At 37.7% G+C, this 22,126-nt stretch overlaps 2 protein-coding genes and 1 pseudogene across 2 annotated transcripts; all 3 read left to right on the top strand.

Moving 5' to 3' along the window:
- The first annotated feature begins 11,165 nt into the window (after positions 1–11,165).
- Positions 11,166–12,330, top strand: LOC112176596 (protein PHOSPHATE-INDUCED 1). Its single transcript, XM_024314603.2, has one exon. The coding sequence runs from the start codon at positions 11,238–11,240 to the stop codon at positions 12,198–12,200; it is 963 nt and encodes a 320-aa protein (XP_024170371.1). The 5' UTR covers positions 11,166–11,237; the 3' UTR covers positions 12,201–12,330.
- Positions 12,331–14,325: 1,995 nt separating this feature from the next.
- Positions 14,326–15,611, top strand: LOC112176597 (protein PHOSPHATE-INDUCED 1). Its single transcript, XM_024314605.2, has one exon. The coding sequence runs from the start codon at positions 14,506–14,508 to the stop codon at positions 15,463–15,465; it is 960 nt and encodes a 319-aa protein (XP_024170373.1). The 5' UTR covers positions 14,326–14,505; the 3' UTR covers positions 15,466–15,611.
- A 2,110-nt stretch (positions 15,612–17,721) lies between these two features.
- Positions 17,722–18,986, top strand: LOC112176595 (annotated as a pseudogene).
- The last annotated feature ends 3,140 nt before the right edge of the window (positions 18,987–22,126 follow it).

The raw sequence follows: 22,126 nt of genomic DNA, 5'->3' as shown, positions 1-22,126 counted from the left end.
AAGGGATATGAAATGAAGAGGGAGATATAAGAAGACATCAGAGTTTATATAGTTGCAAGATATGGGGACTGAATTGGCCAAAAGATATTTCTTTCAAATGTATAGACTCAAATTTGAGTATGATTCTGTTTTCATGTTTCTGTAAAATTTTGAAAATATTAGAAAGCTGCAGTACATGTACACAGTAAACTAGAAATTTGATTTCATTGATAGATGAAGAATTGATTTACAGTATAAGTAGAGTATCCACCAATCAATTAATTGGCTTCAGAATCAAAATATCTACATTTAGGAATAAAAACGAAACTACAAGATGTCAGAATACTGAAACTGATCATCACTATCCCGCCATGGCACAGCTCCCAGCTGATCTTCATGAGTCAAGAGTCCATTAAATTCATCTGACCATAAGAAGTCGTTATCGAGTGGAATATTATAGTCATGTTGGCCATAAATCATCAGATCGCCATCACCGATGAGCTGCTGCTGCTCATGAGAATGAGAGGGCTGATCATCTTGTTGTTGTACTTGGTCCTCCTCTTGACACCTATTGTCAGGTTCCAATTGCTGTTGCGGCGCAAGTGAATAATCCGAATCTTGTTGTTGTTGTTGCTCACTAGCTATTGATTGATCAACAGAAGCCATAAGCTGAGCATCATCAAACAAGATAGTGGGAGAGAACATTAGATTCTCATCCATACAATCATCATCATTAAAGAGGATCTGCTGCAGCTCGTCATAATCGTAATTGTTCTCCGGAACCACCTGAACCGCTTGATCATCTTCATGATGATAGGGAGAGAGAATTAGCTGTGAAGTAGTAGTAGCAAAGGAAGCACTGCCTTCTTGTTGCTCCTCAGGATCCAAGAAATTAGTTTGATCTCTTCTCGGTTCAACTTTTCGGTTTTTCAAACACTTTTTGCTTCTCACATTCTGATCCTCATTAGTCTCATCAGAACTCTTCTTCCTCTTTTTTCTTCCTCCTCCTTTATCATTGACTTTGAGTCGGCACAAAGCCAGATCTGGTGCTTGGTTGATGGTGTACTCCTCCATCAACCAAGCAGCGTGATGCACAAACGTTTTGTCCTTGTTCTTTTCATACCGAAACTTCCTGACTTTCCCAAACGCCTCTTCACTTCCACTGATATACACAGGCCTACCGGCTTCCGTCTCGCTCCACGTTCCTCCATCAGAGCCAACCGTGCGAGAGTTGCGAGATTTGTTGGGGCTCACTTTCTTGGCCCAGGAGAAGAAGTAGAGAAAATCTTGGTGGGGAAACTTGAATTGCTGATATACCCTCCATATCTCCCAAGGTGGTAAGCCTGTCTCGCCGTATATACAAATTTCAGGGAAGGTCTGAATATGATTGCCTGGGTTTGAGGCCATGGAAATCTTGTTGTGTAGAAAGAAACCCACCAACTCAGCTTCAGTAGGGTGAAACATCTTCACCACACCCACATCAAGTTGATCCAGAGTCATGAATTGATCTACGAGAGCCATGACTAATTGATCAAAGCAAATGAATTTGATCAAAGCGAATAAGATGAAAAACAAAACAGGGAGAAACTTTCTAACTTGTAGAGGGAGAGTTTGATGTCTGAAAATGAGAATGGTCTGTGAGAAGGTTTATATAGGCGATTGGAGTAGTTCCCTAAAACATTAGGGAAAGTAGATTTTATGACCGTTGGGGGTGATGACGTAGGCGAAGACTCCTTACTCCTTAGCAGTTAAGGAAAGGCAAAATTTGAAATATCTTTCAAACTTCTATTTTTATTTTTTGATCGAAAGTATTATTTAATTTCTTTTATTTTTATTTTTTGATCGAAAGTATTATTATTATTTTTTGTTGAAAAGATAAGGAAAGGCCCTAAATCCTTTCCTTCTGTTTCAGTCTCTCTGGACGGTGACGGCGAACAATGCACGCTGGCGTAAGTTGCTGACGGCGAAGCTGACGAGGTATGGGTTATTGAAGTTTAATATGATGATGAGGGTTCCTAGTGCAATTTGAGCTTAGAGAATTGTTTGAATTTTGGTGTCTTATGGGGATCAATTGACTCAGAGTTGTATATAGCTTCATTTTGAGATTTTTATATACATGCCCAGATGCCCACATTTTATGTATAGCTTAAAGTTTTAAAATTTAGTTGAAATAACCTTGAGATTGGGGGTTAGGGCTTCTTAAGAAGCAATCGAGCACTGGAAAATTGGACCAGTTGATTGTATAATATATTCTCATTTTGAAATTTGATCCTTGCACATTATAATTGATGGCAGTTGTGATTTCTTGTAAGGCAAAGCATGTAATTTTTTTATATGATTCACATAATTACAAGGAGATTGCGATTATTGGGTAAATTGGTTTAGGACTGTAGGCAATTCTGGATTTAGGGATTTAAGGAGGACTCCGGAAAAGATGTTAAGAACAATAGCTGCTGCATCACACCTTCGGTTCTGCTGAGACTGTGAGGAGCTCATCTGTTCTCTAGGACCAAAAATACTTTTCAACTCAAATAATATTTGCTCATTCACTTTCTAGAAAAGTTGGTATTAGCTGATTCCACTGTTTGGGACATTATATTGAACTTGCACCTTTCTATTGTCGCTTCATATACTTTTTTTGGCGACCCATATTTCACCTAGGACTGAGGACTGTGAGTTGAAGATTAGAATTGTTGAACCCAACTTGCCCAAGCAACAAAAAAAATATAGCTTGTTTGTATATGAAATGGATTGGGAGCATAAAACTCATTTCAAATGTAGCAGTGATGACTGTAGTTAAAGTTGTATCATATTGCGGGTGGGAACTGGAAAAGCATAGTGTTGGGGAACTGCTGTTGAAGTGTGAAATTTCATAAAAATTAGATAATCTCTTTCCCTCTTAATGAATAACGGTGAAAGAATCTGAAATACTATCAATCTAGTGAGTTCCTTCTGTATCATTAAGACTCGATTTTGTCGACAAGACACCCTGTGTGTATAAAAAGAGGTCAACTCTCTCTGGTAAGACTCTCAGACTAGAGAATGATCAGATGGTGGCACCATATTGAAAGATCCTTTTTCGTTCATTCATTTTCATTTTATCAGTTTAGTTTATAGGATTCGTCTTTACTTGGAGCGACAGAAACACTAGTGTGAAGGTTGTTGAAGTGAGCTACAGAGAATGCGAAAACACCACGTGTGATGAATGTTCTGAAGCATCACAAAAGTCTTCTGTTGTAGAGCTTTACTGATAGGATATCCATGAATGATACTACATTTGCTTTTCTGTAACTTCTAAATGCAATTTCAGCAGTGAGAAAGTAGTATTAATATTAAGTTTCATGGTAGTCTCAACGATATTAATTAGTAGAGTTTATTGTTGCTTCCAAATATGATCTAATTAACTCATGGTTTATCCCCTGTACCAGCTGAGATTTACTTTATGGCATTGCAGGTAATTATATGAAGATGAAGTTGAAACTACTAAGGGAAGAACAATTAAAAGGAAAAGAAGAAGCATAGTCATGTTTGAGGTATATATGCACCTGGATTAATGTAGGTAAGGTAACAAACGCTTAACACCTACTTATTATCAGTTTTTACAATTTCTTCTATTCCTACTTTCTCAAATAGTCTTGGAAAGACTGAAAGAGTGTTGAGTGGATTGGTGGATATAGCCAATGATAGTGATGTAAGAGTCCTCAATACTTTTAAAAAACTCAATTCCAAATATTCTGCTTCTTTTCATTTTTGTGCATATTCATTTGGCTACCTCATAATTACGGTATATATTGGAAGTGTTAGATTTATTAATGTATTGCACATTGGAAAAGATGTGAACCATGCTTGTATATGTAGCATGGCTTAAATTAAATCACTGCAGCATTCCTTTCTTTTGATTATGAATTTATGATTTACAAAATTGTCAAAGTGATCCTTCAAAAATATGTGACTTGTTTTTAGAAAGGTATCTGAATCCATATGTAAATTCATTCGATTAAGGTACTTCAACCAATCAATGGATTACTTTAGTTGCAAGAAATGATCTTGAATTGGGTAGAACTAGATAGAGGTGATATGATTAATTGTTCATGTTTCTGGATCTGCTCCATACAGTTTTAAGAAGTCTGCAATACATGTACACACTCCACGACGCTGAATCAAAGCCTTACAGCAGCTTCTTACTCTTGTTTCAGGTCCAGAAAGAAATCTCTAGCTTTGTTACTTAGTTCTATGAACTGCTTAGCTCAGCAAGCCAGCATGTGATTTGATCGCGTACAGGATTTAGGGCATTTTTACAGATTTGGAGGTTCCATTTTCGGATCAACCCTTCTGAACTCTTGTCTATATGAACTTTGTAATACAATGACGTTAAAGTTTTAAACTCCTTGTGATTTATTCAAGATTGAGAGTGGAATGTACTTTAGTCTCAATACCAAAGCACAGAAATCTTCGAGCGATATGAAACGGAAAGAAAATTGTAGTTACCTACTTACCTTACTCATATTTCAATATGGTAAATCAAGCTTGACGAAACCAATTTTTGATCACAAGCTAATCAAAACCAATCTTTACATTTACTTCGAGCACAACTACATCCATAGCAATACTTCACCTTACTAAATAGACTAACTAAATACACTAGAAAAAAAGTTCTTAGAATCCTAAAGAAAATGAATTATTGTAAATAGACTAACTAAATACATACTAACGGCCTAGGGCAAAAACAACCCAACCCAAATAACTAAGCCCAAAGAGAAGTGGACCAAACCCAAGGCAGCAAAGTAGTCTTGACCCAGCCTAGATATCGTCGCCACTACCCAGAAGCCGCACAACTTCTCTAATGCAACTCCGTCCGACCCTGTCTGGACCACTCCACCCGTTTCAGCACCCCACGAATCCATGCCATTGTCGATTCAGCACCTCCCTACACCGTCGACGAGGCCCTCCGAACCTGTACAACAAGGTACCGAGCCTAATAGACTTCCACTAGAATCTGCTCCCCCGGACAATATAATCAATCACCTATCCAAAATTAACCTGCTAAACGTCCACGAGGCAGAAGGCCATCCCGGACGTCTGGATGTCACCGAACGAGAAAGGATTTCGCAGTTGAATGAAGGCCGGCTTTAGGGTTTCTCAGAGGCAAAGCCTTCAGACCCTTGGGTGAAAAATAGTTATCAATTGACGTCCAAGACTTCCAAATTTTGAAATATTAAAATTAAACTCTCTAGGTTTGTAAAGCCACAATGTGAGTAGTTATTTGATCGTATGTAAGGTTTTCTAATGTCTGTTTCCATATTAGTTGATTTGCGAATAATTCGCGAATTAACGAATTCTTCAAAAAAAATCACTTGTGAATTATTCCTAAAATTTAGAAAAATTAGCCTTTTTTTTTATTTTAAGTTAGCTAAATTATTTACGAATACATATTATTCCAAAAATTTTCAATTGAAAAAAGCCAACTTTAAAAAAAAATTAAAACAAAATATTTTATTTTTTAATTAAAAAAGTCAAGTTTAAGATTAATTTTTGAATTTTAAACTTTTATAATTAAAAATCATATAATTACTAGTACTATTTACACTATTTATTTATTAAATAACTTAGATGTGTTGAAGTTTTGTATATCCAAATGGTAATATTTGAGAAAAGCTAAGATTCACCTTGATTTTTCTTCAAAATTTATGTTTTAAAAGTCATATAATTATATAAAAGTAAAAGAAATAACAAATATCCGTCCGTATATGACATGGATTGGGAACAAGAAAAAGATGGTTTGTTTGTATCAGATGTAGCAGTTGGAAATAGTGATGACTGTAGTTAAAGTAGTATCATATTACTGGTGCGAACTGGAAAAGCACGGTGTTGGGGAACTGCTGTTTAAGTGTGAAATTTCCTAAAAATTAGATAATGCTCTTACCCTCTTAGTGAATAACGGTGAAAGAATCTGAAATACTATCAATCTAGTGAGTTCTTTCTGTCTCATTAAGACTCAATTTTGTCGACAAGACACCCTGTGTGTATAAAAGAGGTCAACTCTCTCTGGTAAGACACTGAGCCTAGAGAATGATCAGATGGTGGCACCATATTGAAAGATCCTTTTTCGTTCATTCATTTTCATTTTTATCAGTTTAGTTTATAGGATTCGTCTCTACTTGGAGCGACAGAAACACTAGTGTGAATGTTGTTGAAGTGAGCTACAGAGAATGCGAAAACACCACGTGTGATGAATGTTCTGAAGAATCACAGAAGTCTCCTGTTGTAGAGCTTTACTGATGGGATATCCATGAATGATGCTACATTTGCTTTTCTGTAACTTATAAATGCAATTTCAGCAATGAGAAAGTAGTATTAATATTAAGTTTCATGGTAGTCTCAATGGTATTAGTAGAGTTTAATGTTGCTTCCAAATATGATCTAATTAAATCATGGTTTTTATCCTCTACCAGCTGAGACTTACTTCATGGCATTGCATGCAATTATATGAAGATGAAGTTGAAACTACTAAGGGAAGAATAATTAAAAGGAAAAGAAGAAGCATAGTCATGTTTGAGGTATATATGCACCTGAATTAATGTAGGTAAGGTAACAAACGCTTAACACCTACTTATTATCAGTTTTTGCAATTTCTTCTGATTCTTACTTTCTTAAGTAGTCTTGGAAAGACTGAAAGAGTGTTGAGTGGATTGGTGGATATAGCCAATGATAGTGATGTAAGAGTCCTCAATATTTTTAAAAAACTCAATTCCAAATATTCTGCTTCTTTTCATTTTTGTGCATATTCATTTGGCTACCTCATAATTACGGTATATATTGGAAGTGTTAGATTTATTAATGTATTGCACATTGGAAAAGCTGTGAACCATGCTTGTACATGTAGCATGGCTTAAATTAAATCCTGCATTCCTGTTGATTATGAATTTATGATTTACAAAATTGGCAAAGTGATCCTTCAAGAATCAAGCATATGTGACTTGTTTTCAGAAAGGTATCTGAATCCATATGTAAATGAACCCCTATGCATTAAATTAAGGTACTTCAACCAATCAACGGATTACTTTAGTTGCAAGAAATGATCTTGGATTGGGTAGAACTAGATATATCTTTCCGTTTAGACTCAATTTGAGTCTGATAGAGGTGATATGACTGTTCATGTCTCTGCATCTGCTCTATATAGTTTTAAGAAGTCTGCAATACATGTACACACTCCATGCAGCATAAATCATTATAGCCCAAGCCCACATCTATGAATGATCACCACCAAACCATTTGTGCATCAAGCATACCAAAATTAGCCAATGTGAAAATTCGGTGAGCCCTGCGGATTATGAACAAAAGTAGCTGAAGCACAAGGAGAGCAAGAGTCCCACCAATAATGCCCCCCATGATCCATCCCAAAGTTAGCTAAGTAGTCAACCACTTGATTCCCTTCTCAATAAATATGTGAAAATCGAACCTGCATGGAGAAGAGAATGGTACAACAATTGATCGAATCAACAGTTAGACGACAAAGGACTGAGCATCCTTTATTGGTAACAAAGTGATTTGCTACTTTGAATCACACTCAATCCGGAGGGAAGTCCACCCCTTCTCGATGCCATTGAAACTGTATGAATAATGAGTTATTGTTGATGAAATAAACATAGTTTTACAAAGTTGTTCCCGGTGATGTACTTGGTGTCGTTTTTTAATTATTCTCACTATATACCTATTATTGTTGTAACTTAGGAGCGGAGTCAACTATTCTGAGTGAGATTTTTAGTAAGTTATGTACGGGCTTCAAATTTATCAGTTTTGTAAAATTATGGAGCAAAATACCGTAGAATTCATCAATGAATGGAGTTGTGATACCGCTATGCAATTAAGAGTAAATCTACCTGTGTAATAAATGAATTTATACGGATCTGCCACTGCAATACATGGAAGGTAAACTGCATAAGAGTCCTTGAGAAGTCTGGGATGAACAACAAAGAGCAAGAATGCAAAGATTAAATAATCAGTTTAGTCTCACTACATCCAACAGCCCACATGAAACTTTGCTGGATATTAGAATCAAACTTCTCCATTAATCTTATCCAATCTGTGTATCAGAGTCTAAAGTGGGATTTGCATGAAATATAGTAATCTAGTAATCGAATGTTGCCTTCTATGAGATTTATTCTAGTTATCAAAGCTAGAATAATTAACAATGAAATATATTTAACTAAAGTCAACTGATAGAATTGACTGAATAATGCATGATCAGAATATACAACAAGAAGCTACAGAGGAAGGGGTGTCCTGTCCCTCACGAGATCACCAAAATAAAATGATATCAAAGTCAAAAGGGTAAAAAATACAAACAGTACCCAAACTATGGTCGACTCCGAATATCTGTACCCAAGTTTCCAAAACTATCACTTTGGTACCTAAAGTTCGGACCCTGACCCAACTTTAGTACCTAGAACACTGTTGGCCGTTACGCAGTTAGTCAATTGTTAAACTTTGATGGGTATTCTCGTCCTTTCACCAGATTTCTTCTTCTTTCTCAAACTCTCTTCATTTTCTTCTTCCTCCCAACTCTCCCATCATCTTGGGCACGGGTGGGCTGCGTAGGAGCAGGGCACTGGGTGGGCTGCGCAAGCGTGGGACGCGGGTACATATGTTGGGTCGGGCTAGATAACCTGGGTACCATTGTGATAGTTTTTGAAAATTTGGGTACATAAATTCAGAGTCGGTCATAGGTTGGGTACTATTTGTATTTTTTTCCCTGGAGGTAAAGACAGAGGGTCGGTTTTACCCCTAAGAAAATGCCACGTGGCATGATAGTTAACGCCGTCCATGACAGCAGGTACGAATGTTGGGTCAGGTGGGATATTTGGGGTACTATTATGATAGTTTCGGAAGCTTGGGTATAGAAATTCGGAGTGGCCCATAAGTTGGGTACTGTTTGTAATTTTTTCCCAAGTCAAAACCCAAATAACATTCCCGAGGAGTAGCCTAACCTTTATATATTAGTATAGGGAAAATTTCACAAATGATCACTCAACTATGACTCATTCAACACTTTGGTCACTGAAGTTTCAAATATATCATTTTGGTCACCCAACTATTACATTGTCAATCACTTAAGTCACTTTGTTAATTTTTTTCATTAAAAAATTAATAAAAAATACTCTTTGAGTGACTTAAGTGATTAACAGTGTAATAGTTGAGTAACCAAAGTGATATATTTAAAACTTCAGTGACCAAAATGTCGAATGAGTCATAGTTGAGTGACCATTTGTGAAATTCTCTCATTAGTATATGTAAAGAAATTTAGCTAACGCTTGTTAAGTCATAGTTGGGAAGAGACTACTCTGGCGTCAAGTACCATGTTGATCTTGATCCCATGTGCGCTTCTCTCCCGCTCTTTGTTTATGGACAATTTGTTGTTCTCTTTATCCATGGAGACGAAAATGAAGAAGAGGAAAGTTCGTCTCTGTTGCTGCATACTCCTGGTAAACTCATTTCTTATAATCTTGAGAGGCAAGACCTTCAAATCTGTTAACCCCCAAGGCCGGAGTTGATGATTCTCTCTTACGACCTACGAGTTGACGCAGCTTATTATCCTAAAGCATCTAATTATCCATATATGGAGACTTTGGCCTGTGTGATATAATTTATATCCTCTTGCTGCTGCTGTGTGGTTTTTGTTTCTTGTTGTAAGATCTTTGTATTAGAAAAGTGCTATTTATTTGTGTGGATTACTGGATTTGACACTTTACTTCAAAAAAAATAAAATAAAAATTAGCTAAGATCCCTATTATGCCCACCTTATTATCAGTTTATCACTAGCTTCTACAGAAACACCATTACGCTTAATCTGCAATTTTTGTTGCTCCTATTAATGTATAGTGTTCCACCAATCATCCACATGAAACTGGGGTAGCTAGCTCTCATGGAATGGTGAGCAATTAAATATATCGATTGGACTAAAGTGATAGAATTTAATCACATGATTGGGATAATTGGATAAACATCAGGATGACAGAGAGAAGGAGAGTCATATCTCTCAGAAGGTTATCAACCAAAACCTCTCATGGCAGAAGCCTACACCAGCTCATCTGAATAACTTCACTCCATTGGAATTTGAAACCCTGGTCTGAGAGGCATGCACTGACTTTTAACTCAGTCCCTCTATTACCCGGCTATACATCTTCCCATATCTACCTTCCTCTGAATTCTGTATCATATATAAATAAATACTCCCACATCCACAAACACATACTTAAATTTAACTAAACCCTAGCCAACAGCCAAATCAGATACTCTTCCACTGAACCCTAACCAACAGCCAAATCAATCACTCTAATCCTCATTATTTACCCACTTGAGTCACAATGTCAAAGTAAAATTTAGAACTAGGAGTTGATTTTTAGGCAACTCCAAGTAAAATTTTGAATACTATTTACTTGGCAAGCTCCAAAGTGGACTTGTATGGGGACAAGTAATTAACTTTCCATTTCATGTCCCAAATAGGTCCTGTTTGATGTTGAGAATCTGGGGGCATGTAAACTCACTAGATTCAAGTGGTATTGCAATAAGAAATGGAAGTTAAATTCCAGCACTTACCCAAGTTGAAGGCTATGCATGGATTATTTACAAAGAGTTAATATCCCACCAGATTGTGAGAATCAGAAAGATGAATTTGTTTCATGATGATCGATCATTTTCCTTCAACTTTCACAAAAGTTGAAAGTTAGCATCTATTTTTTATCTTCAATCTAATGAGTAGCATACCTCTCTAATTTTATGCACTAAATGCGTCTTGAAAAAAAAAATTGCGAAAAGTAGAGACTAGAGTTCAATCATTAACTTTTAACACTTAAGTAAAACATACTATCTACAATGTAAGATACTCTTATGCAAAACTACAAAAAGTGGTATGCAATTAAATGATTAATTGAATCCTCATTGTCTTATACGTCGTAATTGACTTGGCTGGATCACCCTGTCATCTAGTCTTAGCCCCTAGGTTGGGTTAAGAAGCCAGTGCAAAAGCAGCCCAAATTTAAAATGCAACACGCTTTCTTGCTGGCCTCTAGCTCTCTCACATTACTCCCATCAAATCCCACCTATCTTTGGATCCTTCCATTCACTTTCTTCCCTCAAGTCTTCAGCACTATATATATGCCTCTCCATAGTCCACTCTAATCCATCCCACAAAAACTTGAGCTCTATCATTCTTTTCCAGCATCACTGAACTTCCCAAATTTATTTCGTTGTTAAAAAACATGGTTTCTTCCGCTTCCAAACAAGTCTTTTCCTTTGTTCTGCTTCTCTCTCTGTTCCATTTTAGCTCAGCAGCTAGGAGCCTTGCTGAGACCAACTCAGATCAAACCCAACAGCCTATACTCTTCCAATACCACAATGGCCCTCTTCTCACTGGCAAAATCTCCATCAATTTGATCTGGTATGGCAAATTCAAGCCTTCCCAGCGCGCAATTGTTTCCGATTTCATCACCTCCCTTTCCACTTCTTCTCCATCTACAAACCAACCATCAGTGGCTACATGGTGGAAATCCATAGAGAAATACTACCACCTCTCCAATGCCAAGAAAACCTCATCTATTTCCCTCTCATTGGGTAACCAAATCCTCGATGAGAGCTACTCTCTGGGCAAGTCCCTATCTGTTGGAACACAGATCATACAGTTGGCAGCCAAGGGTGGCCAGAGTAATGCCATCAATGTTGTTTTGACCTCATCAGATGTTCTAATTGATGGGTTTTGCTCTAGCAGATGTGGTACACACGGGTCTTCAAAGAGCTCTTTCATCAGAGGCAAGAGCTCCAAGTTCGCTTACATCTGGGTCGGAAACTCCGAGACCCAATGCCCGGGTCAATGTGCTTGGCCATTCCATCAGCCAATTTACGGACCACAATCTCCACCTTTGGTTGCACCCAACAATGATGTGGGTTTGGACGGTATGATCATCAATCTAGCTGGCCTTTTGGCGGGGACAGTGACCAACCCTTTTGGAAATGGGTTCTACCAGGGTCCCAAAGAGGCTCCATTAGAGGCTGCTTCGGCTTGTCCCGGTGTCTATGGGAAAGGAGCATATCCTGGTTATGCTGGAGACCTCTTGGTTGATGCTACAACTGGTGCTAGCTACAATGCAAATGGTCTGAGTGGGAAGAAGTACTTGCTTCCTGCTCTGTTTGATCCCTCAACCTCAACTTGTTCGACTCTTGTATGAGACTACTTGGGAGTACTTATCGTGTAGACCATGTAGTAAATAGAGTCATTAGGGAGCTTAATACTTCACTTCCCATTCTTTGTTATATTCTTTTGTATAATCAAAATAAAAATTGACATGCATTATTGTACGATATAGGGATGAAAACTGAGATATATAGAAACGCAAAGACTAAATAATCATCTTAATCTGATTCCATCAATAGATTACTTCATTAAGATCAAGTTCAAATGAACAAAGAGCAAAACTGAGCATTAATCATGTTATCGGCGTCTCCTTCAATCTCAGTTCCATAAAATCTGCATCCACAGTAAACCAAACTCAGTGCATATAATAAGGCAAAAACTTAAGTTGATTTATGACATAATGTCTCCTTCAACCATCTCATTACTCTTTGCTAATTTCGTGCTAATAAGGCAAAAACTTCTGTTGATTAATGACAGAATCAAACTTTTCCACTCTTGTCCAATCTGTGTATCAGAATCTAAAGTGGGATTTGCACAATATATAGTAATCTAGTAATAGAATATTGCCTTCTGTAAAGGCAAGAAGCTAGAATAATTAACAATGAAATATATTTAACTAAAGTCAAATGATAGAATGGACTAAATACACATGATCAGAACTAAATACACATGATCATGTGTAAACATCAGGAAAGATACAGAGGAAGGAGAGTCATGTCCCTCACAAGGGTCGCCAAAATAAAATGATATAAAGTCAAAACCCATATAACATTCCCAAGGAGTAGCCTAACCTTACTCTACATTAGTTTATGTGAAGGAATCTAGCTAAGATCCCTACTATTCCCCCCTTATTATCACTTGCTTCTACAGAAACACCATTATGCTTAATCTGCAATTTTTGTTGCTCTTATTAATGTAGCGTTCCACCAATCACCACATGAAACTGGGGTAGCTAGCTCACAAAATATTTGTTCATCATGATCAAAAGTAGAATGTGCATAATATAGAGTAATGGATTTTGTTGAGTTCTACAAGATACCAGATGGAATGGTGAGCAATTAAATATGTTGCTTGGACTAAAGTGATAAAATTCAATCACATGATCTGGATGATTGGATAAACATCAGGAAGACAGAGGAGAGTCATTTCTCTCACAAGGTTATCAACCAAGACCTCTATGGCAGAAGCCTACACACCAGCTCATCTGAATTACTTAACTCCATTGAATTTGAAACCATGGTCCGGGAGGCATGCACTGACTTTTAACTCACTCCCTATATTACCCAACTGTACCTCTTCCCAAATCTACCTTCCTCTGTATTCTGTATCATATATAAATAAATACTCCCAAATCCACAAGCACATACTTAAGTTCTACTAAATCCTAGCCAACAGTCAAATCAAATACTCTTCTACTAAACCCTAGCCGACAGCCAAATCAAATACTCTAATCCTAGTCATTTACCCATTTGCGTAACAATGTCAAAGTAAAACTTGGAACTAGAAGCTGATATTTAGGCAACTCCAAGTCTAATTTCTGAACACTAATTACTTGGCAAGATCCAAAGTGGACTTGTATGGGACAAGTATAGTACTTTCCATTTCATGTCCCAAATAGGCCCTGTGTAAACTTACTAGATTCAAGCTGCATGGAAGCTAAATTCCAACTTTTGTCCAAGTTGAAGGCTATATACACAGTTAATATCCCACCATTTTGTGAATATTAGAAAGATAAGTTTCCTTCATGGCAATAAATTGTTATTCTTCAACTTTTGAAAGTGAGTATCTATTTTTTACCTCCAATCTAATGATTTGTATATCTCCTCCAATTTTATACACCATACGCATACGCGCTCCGAAACAAAAAAAATTATGAAAAGTAGAGACTGCACTCTGCATTCCTAACTATAAACATTTAAGCAAAACATACTGTCTACAATGCAGTATACTCTAATGAAAAACTGCAAAAAGTGGTATGCAATTATTGGAATCCTAATTGATGACGGTCTTATTCGTCGTCCTAATTGACTTAGCTGGATAAACCCTGTCATCTAGTCTTAGCCCTTAAGTTGGGTTGAAATGCCAGAGCAAAAGCAGCCCCAATTTAAAATGCAACTCATTGTCCTGCTGGCCTTTAGCTTTCTCACTTTACTCCAATTAAATCCCACCTTTCTATGGCTCCTTCCATGCACTTTCTTTCCCCCGAGTCTTCAGCAGTTCAGCACTATATATATGCCTCTCCATAGTCCACTCTAATCCAACCCACAAAAACTTGAGCTCTATCAATCTTTTCTAGCATCACTGAACTTCCCAAATTGATTTCGTTGTTAAAAAACAACATGGTTTCTTCTGCTTCCAAACAAGTCTTTTCCTTTGTTCTACTTCTCTCTCTGTTCCATTTTAGCTCAGCAGCTAGGAGCCTTGCTGAGACCAACTCAGATCAAACCCAACAGCCTATACTCTTCCAATACCACAATGGCCCTCTTCTCACCGGCAAAATCTCCATCAATTTGATCTGGTATGGCAAATTCAAGCCTTCCCAGCGCGCAATTGTTTCCGATTTCATCACCTCCCTTTCCACTTCTTCTCCATCTATAAACCAACCATCAGTTGCTACATGGTGGAAATCCATAGAGAAATACTACCTCTCCAATGCCAAGAAAACCTCATCTCTTTCCCTCTCATTGGGTAACCAGGTCCTCGATGAGAGCTACTCTCTGGGCAAGTCCCTGTCTATTGGAACACACATCAAACAGTTGGCAGCCAAGGGTGGCCAGAGGAATGCCATCAATGTTGTTTTGACCTCATCAGATGTTCTAATTGATGGGTTTTGCTCTAGCAGATGTGGTACACACGGGTCTTCAAAGAGCTCTTTCATCAGAGGCAAGAGCTCCAAGTTTGCTTACATCTGGGTCGGAAACTCCGAGACCCAATGCCCGGGTCAATGTGCGTGGCCATTCCACCAACCTATCTATGGACCACAGACCACACCTTTGGTGGCACCCAACAACGATGTCGGTGTGGACGGTATGATCATCAATCTAGCTAGTCTTTTGGCCGGGACCGTGACCAACCCTTTTGGAAATGGGTTCTACCAGGGTCCCAAAGAGGCTCCATTAGAGGCTGCTTCGGCTTGTCCCGGTGTCTATGGGAAAGGAGCATATCCTGGTTATGCTGGAGACCTCTTGGTTGATGCTACAACCGGTGCTAGCTACAATGCAAATGGTTTGAGTGGGAAGAAGTACTTGCTTCCTGCTTTGTTTGACCCCTCAACCTCAACTTGTTCTACTCTTGTTTGAGACTACTTGGGAGTACTTATAGTATAGGGTATAGACTAAGTAGTAAATACTGTCATTAGGGAGCTTAATACTTGAAATCTCATTCTTTTTTATATTCTTTTGTATAATCAAAATAATAATACAAAGTTTCGACATGCATTATTGTATGATAGAAGGATGAGACACTGAGATAGTAATGCAAAGACTAAATTATCATCGTAATCTGATTCCATCAATAGATTACCATACTAAGATCAAGTTCAAATGAATTAAAAGCAAACCTGAGCATTAATCACATATTCGGCGTCTCCTTCAATCGAAAGTTCCATAAAATCTGCATCCAGAGCAAACCAAGCTCAGTCCATATAGAAGGCAAAAACTTCAGTTGATTACTGACAGAATGTCTCCTCCAACCATTTCATTACTCTTTGCTAATTACCTTTTCCAGTAGTCAACTACGCTTATATATATTGTATTTGCTACTCGTTCATAGTAATGGAATTGTTTAAGTTGAAATTTGTAATTACCGGTAGCTTTTAATTTCCTTAGCTAACTATAAATTTTTGCACCTATATAAAGGCATCTCTGATCAACTGATGAACTGATACAAACGAAGTTCATACACTAATATATGAAATTAATAGAGAAGTCTATCAAAATAGTGAAATGCATGCCATGATGTTATCATTGGATTTTGTAACTTAATCTCATTTACCATAGTGTCACTAGGTGACAATGTCGTTTAGCATTTGAACACTTGAGTGATGCATGATTGCATGAACGCAAAGTACTCCATGGGAATAAAGAATGCATAAGGAATTTAAATAAATTGTCTTTAGATTAAAGCTAGCTTTATCAAAGAAACAAAAAAAGTTTCATCTTCCTTGATAGGATCTAAGTTTTCTACTCTTGCTCTCAATTTGCTCTCTAAAATTATCTGTCTCCAAATAACTAATATCGCCTCATTTTTTATTTAATTATTAAAGAAAAGTTTACATTTCTCCTAAAACGCATGCCCTTTTGCCCTCTCTTACATATTGTTCCTCAAACTTATTCCACTGGTGGTAGGTCCTAAAAACCACAATTCCTTGGAGCATGATCATGCCTGTACAAGGAGGAAGGAAACACCATAAAGATTATAGTCTCCAATGTCCAATTGTGCTCCACATGCCGCATATTTGGCATTGAACCGCCCATTTGCTAATAAACACACAATGGCCCGGAGCCATATATACCTTGAAGTACACCACCAGACCGGCCTTGACAATGCAACTACTCCATATGGTGAGGTACTCATGCTTGATATCCACAAAATGCTCACCGACCACTACCCACCCCACTATCCCGGCACAGAACTTTCCGACCCATCATAATACTCTCGATAGAAAATTAACTTATCGCCCAAGGTTCTTCTCCTCTAGGCTTCGATCTAGTTGGCTATAATTTATTCATTTTCTTCAAGAGCCTAATTGGAGAAAGATCAGGAAGATACAAAGGAGAGTCGTGTCCTGGCCACAAGGTTACCAAAACAAAAGCATTGAGCAAAGTCAAAACCAAAAACCTTCCCCGGAGAGGCCACCACCTCACTGCAATAACTTCATTCAAAATTTAAACCTTGGGCGGCAGGCGCTGAATTCGAACTCACTCATTCACTGCCTCTATAACCCAGCTGTATGCCTACATCACTTCTCACACCTACCCTGGCTACCCACTACCCCAGATGACATCACTAACACAGTTACTTAGTCAGTGACACTAACTAATACTTCACATTACTTTATATCCGGAGATTAGCTCACAGGGCCAGAGTATATCAGTATATTACAAACAATCTGCAATCTACTCATTTTTTGCTCCGGAATTTCAATACTCTGCAATATCGTAAAATTCTCGCTAAAGCAGTTGCAGATAAGCAAACAGCCATTTGGAAAACCTAGAAATAGATAATACTAATACTAGCAGGGTTATATTAATCATGGCATATAAAAACAATAATTAAGAAAAAGTACCTGCTAACACAGAAAAGACGGTGCACTACTTTGTCTTTTTCATCCTTATTGGGATGGTCTCATTTTTCCTAATGCACTCGGCTGGCTAAACTCTGTCATCCTTAGTTTTGGTCGAAAAAGCCAGAATAAAAGCAGCCTAAATTTAAAATGCAACGCGTTGTCATCTGGCCTTTAGCTCTCCCACTTCACTCTCTTCAATTCCCTCCTTTCTTTGGCTCCTTCCATGCACTTTCTTTCATTCAAGTCTTCAGCACTATAAATAGGCATCTTCATAGTTCACTCTAATCCAACTGATATATCAAACCTTGAGCTTCATACATTTTTAGTAGAATCACTAAGATTTCAATTCTCAAATTGATAGCTTTGTTACAGATGACCATGGCTACTTTTGCTTCCTCATATTTACTTCTACAACTAGTCTCGCTCATATTTTTGTTCAGCCATTTTAGCTCAGCAGCTAGGAGCCTTGCTGAGACCAGCTCAGACCAAACCCAGCAGCCTATACTATTCCAATCCACAATGTGGCCCTCTTCTCACCGGCAAAATATCCATCAATTTAATCTGGTATGGCAAATTCAAGCCCTCCCAGCGCGCAATTGTGTCCGATTTCATCACCTCACTTTCTTCTTCTTCTCCATCTAAACATCAACCCTCTGTTGCTACATGGTTGAAATCCATAGAAAAATACTATTACCTCTCCAATGCCAAGAAAACCTCATCTCTTTCCCTCTCATTGGGTACCCAAATCCTCGATGAAAGCTACTCTCTGGGCAAGTCCCCATCTCTTGGAACGCACATCAAACAGTTGGAGGCCACTGGTGGCCAGAGTAATGCCATCAATGTTGTCTTGACCTCATCAGATGTCATTATTGATGGGTTTTTCTCTAGCAAATGTGGCACACATGGGTATTCAAGAAGCTCTTTCCTTCGAGGCAAGAGCTCCAAATTCGCTTACATTTGGGTCTCTTATCTGGGTCGGAAACTCCGAGACCCAGTGCCCTGGTCAATGTGCTTGGCGATTCCATCAGCCAATTTATGGACCACAATATCCAGCTTTGGTTGCACCCAACAACGATGTGGGTGTGGATGGCATGATCATAAACCTGGCTAGCCTTTGGCTGGGTGACCAACCCTTTTGGGAATGGGTTTTATCAGGGTCCCAAAGAGGCTTAGAGGCTGCTTCGGCTTGTCCTGGTGTCTATGGGAAAGGGGCACATCCTGGTTATGCTGGAGACCTATTGGTAGAAGCTACAACTGGTGCTAGCTACAATGCCAATGGTTTTAATGGGAAGAAGTACTTGCTCCCTGCTTTGTTCGATCCCTCAACCTCAACTTGTTCAACTCTTGTTTGACACTTCGCTGTGGGAAACTAGAAATTATGTAGGGAGTAGGGAGTAGGGATTACTTCTGAAATTATTCATTATTTATTATTTATTCGTTTATTCTTTTATATCACACTTATAAATCATATAAAAAGAAATTTTATATACACTCCTAAAATAACTACTTAATATAAACCTCATACATTTCTGTCTCCTTTTCTCATCATACTTCCATCTATGACCCTTCTCATTAGGGGTGTAAATTTTTTTTTTTTGAGAAAGCATTAGGGGTGTAAATGAGATAAGCTTAAGCGAATACTATGGTGATCAAATTCAGGCACTCAGCTCAGTTATTTTTTATCGAGCTTGAGCCGGGTTTATGCTTGATTAACTTTTTTCAAGCTCAAACTCGGCTCGGCTTGAATGTTTTTTTTAAGCTCAAGCTCAACTCGATTATTGGACAAAGCTCAAGTCCAATTTATGCTCGAATTGGCTTAATTTGGCTCTAAATCAATAAAGTTAATTAAGAATAAAATTTTAAATAAAAATAATGATCCGAATTTAATTTGATTGGTTACCCCATCGTATTTTTTTAATTGAGGCACAAATATTGTCTTTCTTTGTTACACGCTATACTCAATTTGCCTTTTAATTGAAAAGGAAGGCAATGAAAAAAAAAAAAGGCTTTTATTACAATAACAATTTTATATTTATATTTTAAATTTTCATGAGTCAAGCTCAAGCTATTCATAAAAAAATATGAGCTATTCACGAGCTTGACGAGCCAAATATATCATAGTTTTTTAAAAAACAAAAAAACCGCTCATTTATCTTACAAACACGAACTAAACGAGCTAAAAATGAATCGAACTCAAATTGTATCAGGTCTAGGAAAGGAGGTACACATCAAAAGAAAAATTACTTTCATCTTAAGGAAGCAGACAATGATAGCTTGAAAGTCCAATTCCATATAAGGGGCGGAATCAGGATTTAAACATTGGGGGGGTCGAGACATAAATTATAAAAAAAAAAACTACACCAAAAATAAATTAAAAATCATATTCAATATAATCCATAAGTAAATAATAAATTCGAAACAAACTGATAGATAACTCTCATTTCAAAAAAAAAAAGCAACCTGATTTTTAATTAATATTACTATATTCTTATTATTAGTGATTGTTTTATTAAAGTTTCATATATGAATTGATTATCACGTGGATTTGGGAGGAGGAGGGGGGGTCCTCTTCATGAATGGAAGGTTTTTTCTTAGATTGTTTAACAGCAATGCACATATAAGTATACATCTGATAGTACGTTGGGCAGGTCTGGACCCCATCAGACTGAAACACAGTTCCACCACTGAGTTTTGTATAAAGTTCTTCGAGTTTCCTTCTATCCAATCCAATATACTCTACGGGCTTATTGCATCTTTGGATTGAATAAGCAACGTCCTAACAGAGAATCTGGAATAGGAAGATGGCTTCAAGCTATATTGGATTTTCTTCCATTTATCATTGCTTCTCATATAAGTCCTAGTCTTAGCCTTTATCTTTAAAAGACACAAAAAAAAAAAAAAAAAAAAAAAAGTTTCACTCTTCATCTTATCTTTATATTCCTTTTTTCATTTTATTTAAAAAAAAAAAAAAAAAAAAGAGAAATTGTCAATAATTTTCTGTAAATTACATTCATTCCCTCTCAAATGTGTAAGTTTAATTAAGTACGTAGTAAAATAAACTTTCTATGAAATTTCACTATTATGGCACGTTTACTTACTTGGAATGGAAAATAATCATGAATCGGAGACAAGTGGAATGGGAGAAGAAAGGAATCGGTATTAATTCCGGAGGAATGATTCCTAAACCCATCTCCCCCCTTCGTAATCGAATTCCTGAGTATTCAGGAATCGATTCCTGATAAGGAGGTGGGACATACATCCATTCCGATTCCTTCATGTGTTAGTAAACGCAGGAATTCTTTTACCCTGAATCATTCCGATTCCTTTATGTGTTAGTAAACGCAGGAATGTTTTTATCCCGTAATCATTCCCTTTCCTTCGAAGTAAGTAAACGTGCCCTTATTCACTTGTTGTTCCATCAGTTATTTGGAGCCTTGTGGTACGGTTTTGCTGTTGACAGAGAGATACACTGTTGGAGGGAAGCCTCGTTGCTTATGCCATGTCATGTATAAGATTTCCACTGTGATCATAGGGATGTAACAGCCGGAGTACTTAGAACCTGCAACGTGACTCATATAAAGGCATCATGCGATCCAAAGGATAAAAAAAATTTCGAGTTTGGTATATTTCGTTATGCTCTTCAGTCTAACTTTACAAGATCAGCATTTTTTCCTCGGAAGTTCCTGCAATCTTTTTGGTGGGGCTTGCGCAATTTGAGGTTCGCACACACTTGAGATTGATTGATGTTTCATTTTCTACTATAAAATTCAGAGCGAAAGAATGAATACATAATGTATTCGTTCATTACATGTTTCTTAAATTTTTTTTTTTTTTTTTTTTGCACGCACGCAGTTCCTTTGGTTCAAACTTGGAGACCAGTTCCAATACGTTGGAAATTTGCTTCTCAATTTTAACTTCTATAAGTGGTTTGGTGATGTTCTTAATATATCTCAATGCATGGGTGGAGGTTGGTGTTGATTAATTAGTAGTCTTAAAATAATCATTACGAACCCGTAACCTTTACGTCATATATGGAATAAATTTTTTAGAAAATTACAAACAAGTATCACTTTGAGACTTATATTAGTCATAAAGTCACCTAAATTGTTTTGTACACATAAGGCCACTTGCCTCTTTAAATTATTTTTTCTCTGTCCATTTTACCCTTCTACCTAAGAAAACTAACCGCCTGGTATTAGAATAACCACTCTCCCTCTCTCTATGCGACTCTCCCGAGGAAGCCCTCTCTCTTCCTCTTCGTCCTCCGACAAAACTCGTCGCTTTTGTTTTTCTGGCTTCCGACAACGGCGGCCAAGACGGCTACAACCTTCATCAAAGCAGAACCAATGACCTTTATCAACCTAAGGTACGACCTGAACGGCGAGAGTTCTCAGCGTTCCAAGCATAGCGGAGGCGCTTGTTGAATTGAAGCATCTCGATGTCGCTCTCACGTCGCCAGCGACCGATTCTCTGGTAGTGATGACGAAGAAGAGCCGAAATGGTTGGGCTGTGCTTTATACTCGATCTGCAGGATTTCGCCGTCGCCGACTTGGCGCAAATTGGAGTCGCTCCGAGATCAGATAGGCCTGTGCTTCGTCTTCAAAAAACTGATCACCTCCTCCGATCATATTCCCGTCACCGTCATCGACACATCATCCAGGTTAGTTGTACTT

Source organism: Rosa chinensis, chromosome 7, assembly GCF_002994745.2.
Source record: "Rosa chinensis cultivar Old Blush chromosome 7, RchiOBHm-V2, whole genome shotgun sequence".
NCBI classification, from domain to species: Eukaryota; Viridiplantae; Streptophyta; class Magnoliopsida; order Rosales; family Rosaceae; genus Rosa; species Rosa chinensis.
Note: the sequence above shows the minus strand (reverse complement) of the source record. Positions and strands in the feature narration are given on the sequence as shown.

Bases quoted from the DNA above. Each gene is read 5' to 3' on its own strand.
- LOC112176596 (XM_024314603.2), top strand. From the start codon at position 11,238: ATGGTTTCTTCCGCTTCCAAACAAGTCTTTTCCTTTGTTCTGCTTCTC.
- LOC112176597 (XM_024314605.2), top strand. From the start codon at position 14,506: ATGGTTTCTTCTGCTTCCAAACAAGTCTTTTCCTTTGTTCTACTTCTC.